Consider the following 6,327-nt stretch of genomic DNA (forward strand, 5'->3'; position numbering starts at 1 on the left):
AAGAAGCTCTTCTTGGAAATTGTGTTATGTCAGTTGGTATGTAGTGTTAGCTGTTTTCGAGGCAGTGGTAGGATACTTTCGTAACTGTGTTTCTTAGTGCTATAGATAACAACAAAAAAACTGGAACTGGAAAATAACGTCTTAGCCCTTTCTTTACTGCCAGTTTACAATCAGATCACATGTGCAGAAAGCACTCACTTGTTTCTGATGTCGACGATGGGAGGATGCATGTGCAAGTTTTCGTTGCATGTTAAAACACTGTTTAATTTCCGATATTAGCACACGACGACACTGTTCCTTCTACCAACATCGAAGACAATAATATCTTCCTTAGGAACCTAGATGTTTATGACCCTTCCCATTCTGTTGACAATCTGTGTGAAGGCCAGCGTATGAATTATGTCGTGGATTGTCTGGCATCCCCTTCCATATCATTACGTGCAAGTCGACCTTTGGCTGTAATATCGTGTCACAGTACTGACGAATGCGGCACAGCTAATTTACAGACACCATTTGTGCAAAGAAACTGATTTTTGGAAAACCAGTTTTGTTGTCGTACTACCAAATTTGATTCAGTCAAGCACAAGGGCTAAATTTACAATGTGTTTTGGTGAAGTGCAAAGTGAAGTGCTTTTACGACCATATTTTACGACCATATGCGTTATATTTACGTGAGCTTCGCAACACCTCATCAGGATACTGAGAAAAAAGAGTTTGACACACAAAAACATGCCAAGCTACCTGTAATAAATAATACACAAGTGGTCCTTGAAAAGGCATGCAAACCTAGTGTAAAGAATAAACAGAAACCCACTGATGATGGCACAGAGGTTTTGAAACATATTTGTGAACTGACGGACCTTACATCCAACAATTTTAACCGCAAATACGGTAAACACAATGAGCTGCAAAGCCAAATGGTGATAATTCATCCTGTTTACCCAAGGCTTCCAAAACCGAATTTCGTAAACCTATTTCCCAATCCCGCTTTTCTGGGTGGTCATATAAACACTTCAAAATCGATTCTGGAAATCCGCTTATAGTTACCGGTTTTCCAATTCCGCAATCGATTTTCGCTCCCATGGAAACGCAATTGGTTTTGAAAAGTGCTTTGGCTGTAAGGTTTCGTCTTGTTTTTAAAAATTTCGGCTAATATCGACGGAGAGGCTCTTTGTACAGTGACTGATACGTAGAAATATTAGATTGAAGCTGTTTGCAACTCTTCTTATTGAAGAGGTATAGCGATTGTGCTGACTTTATCATAAAATTTTACAGCTATTCTCCAGAAGCCATATTTAACTGGGCTAGCAAAATCGCTCAGACCTTAACATGTAAACACAACTGAGAGGTTTTCGCCATTCGGATGATGTGTCGCATGGAAATGTAGTGGTTGTCTTCTGAAGTTAAAGCCCGGTCCACACGCAACGATCTGTCTGCGCAGACATCGGCGCAGATGTCTGCACATGCAAAAGATCGCTGCAAATGTGGTGTGTTCACACGACACAAACCCCAATCTACTACTCGCCCGCCATCTGTCGGTGTAGAAAAGAAATATCAGTGGCAAGCGACTACGCTCCCCGAAAACGTCAAAATTTAATTCAGTTATTTTGAAAAATGGAAATGGAGGAAGTTCTGTTGTGGTCTGTGTTCGCAACTTGTGTTGCAAAAAACATTCAGACCAACCGCAGGAAACAGAGAAAGCGGTTAAAATGGTGCAGACAGTGGCTGCTAAAGCGAAAGCAGTTTTGTCACGTAAATTTACTGCGAGAGTTGCAGGGCGAACCTGTTTTGTTTTACATAACCTCGTGTTCCATTTCCTCGCACATTGGCACTCCAATTTCATCTTCAATTGTACTCCTGCTTGGTCTTGGCGTTTCTTGATCACTAAGAAAGCCAAGTAGATCAAAATACCACAACGTTGGCTGGTATACTTGATCTACTCCTACACCAGATGTTCTAGATTTCTGAACTTTGGATAACTCTTTTCCGTAAACAGTTCGCTGACAGACTAATTTACTTTACTTGCCTTCATGAACTCATCCTTCAGGAAAGCGTAAATAGCTTCACATGTGTTGGGTATTATTTCACTCAATGCTTGTTTCGATATTGCAGATGAAAATTCCAAATCATTGTAGCTCCTTCCTGTTGCTAGGAATCTTAATGTTACTGCCAGGCGTTCATGAGGAGAAATTTCCCTTCTCACACAAGTATTTTTCTCATAATATGAGGGGTTACATGCTTTAAGAGATAATTATAAGTTTCGACATCCATCCGCAAATAATTTCGCCAGTTCGCAACGAAATTATTATTTTTTTACCGTTTCTCTGTTTGCCGAGGCGCCAACTGCCCGCAATTTTTCAATTAGAGCATTGTATGCTGCTGTCTTTTTGTCTCGGTCACTATATTCTTTACTTTTAATCTTCCACAAACATGGGTGGTTTCTGTATATTTCAATGAATTCACTTACAAACTCTCGAGAACACTGACGAGTATCAGCCATTTTAATGCCCTGTGCACACAAATACAAACACTAGACTGAGCAAACAGCTGTTTCGCGCCAGATTTGCGACGATCTCCTGTCCACACGCTCCAACTTGTCTGCGCAGATGTGGTTTGAACCGACAGATTTGAGAGGTTTCGCTCAAACCTCCAACTCCAACTTCCAGGTTTGCACACACCTCAGGTTGGTGCAAATCTTCTGTTCACACGCAACGATCTGTCTGCGCAGATGTGATGTGCGCAGACATTTGCGCAGACAGATCGTTGCGTGTGGACGGGCCTTAAGATTTGTCTTCGGCAAAGTGTCTACGAGGATCTCACAGAAGTTCTGCCCGATTGTGTGCTTTGGTTCGCGCCATCAACGAGGGTTCTGATTGGCTGTACCCCTCCTACTACAGGAAGTGAACTGAAGTTGTATGTACTCTTTCTCATGTGAAGCGTGGTTGTAGGTGGTGGTGAATCCTGGTTCAGCGCTGGTCAATTTTTGGAACGAATTGATTATCTCGACCAGGTGATCTATTAACTGCAGAAATGGTATGTATATTTCATATATCTTGTTACTGTAATTTAAATCCTTGGTATCTGATAATTTGTGATTAATTCAGTACCACGTGGTTTTTACAGGCTTTCAATAAGGACCCGGACAAGCCAGGAGCGGAAGCCCCAACAATTCATCGTATCAGAATAACTCTCACGTCAAGGAATGTAAGAAGTTTAGAGAAAGGTATACTAAAATTCACTTTAAAGTCGTCAGTTGTAACTTGATTTTCATGTGATTGTGTATCGCTCAAGGATTCTATCAAACTCAAATTGCTGATAGTTTCTTCCTTTTTGTTACCGGATTCGTGCATGAGCATGTATCCAACATATTTTCTAATGTGGCCAGTGTGGAACTTAATTATTCTTATCTTTAGCACTGTCAATTAGTATTTAATTTGAGTTCGTAAAAGTTGTACGTACTATGAAACAGACGTGTGTGTGAGGACGCTTAACGCATGCAACCAAAGTGATCACGATTTTTGTTTTACACTTAGTACTAAAAAGCTGGCGCATTGGTACTGTTAATGTGAAGTTCCTAGTTAATTTTAGAAATATAAACTTTGGTATTGTGGTTTCACTTCAGTTGTATTGAAGAGGAATTGCATTTCGTAACTTGTGCTCGGTTTGTTCTGCGGGGAGAGCTCTGGGATATCGTAAGCATAATCTTCCGTGGCGAAATTTAGTTCATTGTTTCGTTTAGTCCATCACCTTGCATTTTACATCTGCAAGTTAGCTTGTCAGGCACTCTTAAGATTTCTTGGTTGCATGGGATTGATATTGTAGCCTGCTGCCACAAGAGGTAACTTGTACTTGCATGAAAAGGTTGTAGAGTCAGTCTATATTGTAAATTTTGACTGTATTGTATGATGCTATCATAAAAATCTTAATGATAATGGCTGATTATCTAAGGAACCTCTGATTGATGCGCATCTTTTTTTCTCTTATATTGTAGTTTATGCTGCTTATTAATTTTATCCCATCTTTTCAGTTTGCAGTGACCTAATATTTGGGGCTAAGAAGCAGAAGCTACGTGTGAAGGGTCCTGTTCGAATGCCCACTAAGATATTGAGAATTACTACTCGTAAGACCCCCTGTGGTGAAGGGTCAAAGACTTGGGACAGATTTCAAATGAGGATTCACAAAAGAGTAATCGATCTCTTTAGTCCTTCAGAAGTTGTGAAGCAGATTGTATCCTTTATCAAGCTTAAAATTCATATATATGATGTAAGGTTGCATTTTAAGATTAAGTGATTTATCTTGCTATGATGTTATATCTTAGGACACCTTATGAGATTCATGATTACATTAGAACCTCTGAGCAAGATGTGACACTTGAATTTTAGTAGTTAATGATGCAGGCGTCATAATTAAGCAGAAATAATCACTTGTTGATGCTAAAAACGTGCACAAACTCTTAGCTTTCAAAGCCACTGGTCCTCTCTGGCATAAGTTAAGGGGAAGGAAGAGAGGTGACGGAAAATGACAGGAGAGGACTAGGAAAAGGGATATAATTCAGAAAATTCACCCGGAGCCCTTGGTCAGAGGAGACTATTGGATCCCGTCTGTTAGGTTTTGCATGACCAGGGCTCATGGGTGCCTTTTTTTGAACTGTGGCACTTTTTTAAAAAGCTCTCTAGCCCTTTTTCTTCATTCCTCTTCCTTACCCTTCATCTCGTCTGCCAAGAGTCACTGGGTCAAAGAGCTTGTAAAAGTTACTTTTTTGTGTTCTACTGCTGCTTGCTGAGTAGATTTCTCTAGACTTAATAATTTATTTATACTGCAGAACTGGGTTATACCTTTAGTTCAGCCTTGAGATTACCATTAGTGGTAACATAGTGACATGCAACAGTTTTTATTATGGCATTTGTGATTGTGAATTCACAAAGTTGGAATAGAGTACTATCTGTCTGATGAGAAATGTTGTTTAAACTAAAAAAATTGCAAGGGGTCTATAAATAACTGACTGAAGAACTGGTAAGCCTATATGGGGGAATTGCACACTTTCTTGTGGAACTGTTGGAGCTTACAGAAAGAGATACAATGTTTGTACTGCACCACATTGTTTACTGGTGAGGAACTTGCCCTGTGTAACTGTGCAGTGTGGGCATCAGTCTGATACTTGGCTGTCTCATTGTTCCTAATGGTGTGGTAAAAAGTGGGTGTGTTCAGTTATGGCTGCAGAACTGTCCTTAAAAGTGGTATTACTATTGTATGCAGATAGTATGTTGATTATATAGCATGCACTGAGGCAATCGGAAGGACATTGCTTGAATCCTGTTGAACTAGTAAATGTGTGGTGTTTGAATTAAGTTCTTGTGGCGGTGTATGAATGTAGGCAGCAAACACTTATTGTGTGCATAGATAAACTTTCTCAGTATTAGCACTATAAGTAATTGCAAATTTGTTGTACATGTTATTGCCTTCCAATCTAACGTAGATATTGGGTGATGTCACAGTGCAGCATGTTAAAGCTGTGAGTTTAAAAGTGGGGAGGGGGCTTCCTTGTTGTGGTGTAACGAAACAGTATTTTCATTTCCGGACAGTTAACTCTGTTAAGGTTAAAACGTGAAATGGTGTGGAATGTTGGTGGCAATTCATATCCACATCAATAAATTTTAGCCTGTTTTATCCTGCTAAAATTTTCAGATCTTTCATAAAGTTCAGTACACATAGTTGCATTGCCCCTTAAAAACAACCTGATATGGATTTCCAGTTTAGTTTCATCCTGTCCTTCCCACCTTTGATGGCCTGGATAGTTCTGTAGAATTTTTTCAGATTGTTTGACTGGAGGAAGCTGTGGTTTGTGGGGGTAACCTTTTCATTTTTTTCTTTTTTATATTTGTCTGCTGAGTGCTGTGAGACAATGCTTCTAGTTTTAGTATTTAATTTTTATGTAATGTAATAATTTATAATACAAATTCCTTAATGGTTTTGTAGACATCAATCAGCATAGAGCCTGGTGTGGAAGTTGAAGTTACTATAGCTGATGAAGGAAAAGATTAATTGTACCTGTTCAAGTGTGAAACTTTAATAAAGAATTTAAAAGTTTGTTTGTGTCAATTTACTGAGCCACGTAAGATTTGCCTATTCCTCAAATGGGAAAAGTTTGGTGCTGATTTTTCATTTGTCCAATTTTGAAATCCAAAATTGATGCCTCAAATTGGTGATGCTTATTTTTATTGGGAGCTATATGTATTGGATATGAGAGGGTGGCCAGAAAACAGAACAAAATATAAAATATACTTGGTGAATCTCTGAATATTCATGGATTTTTGGGCTTAGTTGAAT

General features: G+C 39.2%; 1 protein-coding gene across 1 annotated transcript; it reads left to right on the top strand.

The window, feature by feature from the left end:
* Positions 1-2,872: 2,872 nt before the first annotated feature.
* LOC124619673 (40S ribosomal protein S20) lies at positions 2,873-6,086 on the top strand. Its single transcript, XM_047146215.1, has 4 exons — positions 2,873-3,033; positions 3,124-3,223; positions 4,028-4,227; positions 5,977-6,086. The coding sequence occupies exons 1-4, from the start codon at positions 3,031-3,033 to the stop codon at positions 6,040-6,042; spliced, it is 369 nt and encodes a 122-aa protein (XP_047002171.1). The 5' UTR covers positions 2,873-3,030; the 3' UTR covers positions 6,043-6,086.
* The last annotated feature ends 241 nt before the right edge of the window (positions 6,087-6,327 follow it).

The sequence above is a fragment of the Schistocerca americana genome, chromosome 6 (assembly GCF_021461395.2).
Source record: "Schistocerca americana isolate TAMUIC-IGC-003095 chromosome 6, iqSchAmer2.1, whole genome shotgun sequence".
Taxonomy (NCBI): Eukaryota; Metazoa; Arthropoda; class Insecta; order Orthoptera; family Acrididae; genus Schistocerca; species Schistocerca americana.

Excerpts from the sequence above, each read along its gene's own strand:
- LOC124619673 (XM_047146215.1), top strand. Across the intron at positions 3,224-4,027 it reads TGTAAGAAGTTTAGAGAAAG|TTTGCAGTGACCTAATATTT; the intron begins GTATACTAAAAT and ends CCATCTTTTCAG. Across the intron at positions 4,228-5,976 it reads CAGAAGTTGTGAAGCAGATT|ACATCAATCAGCATAGAGCC; the intron begins GTATCCTTTATC and ends ATGGTTTTGTAG.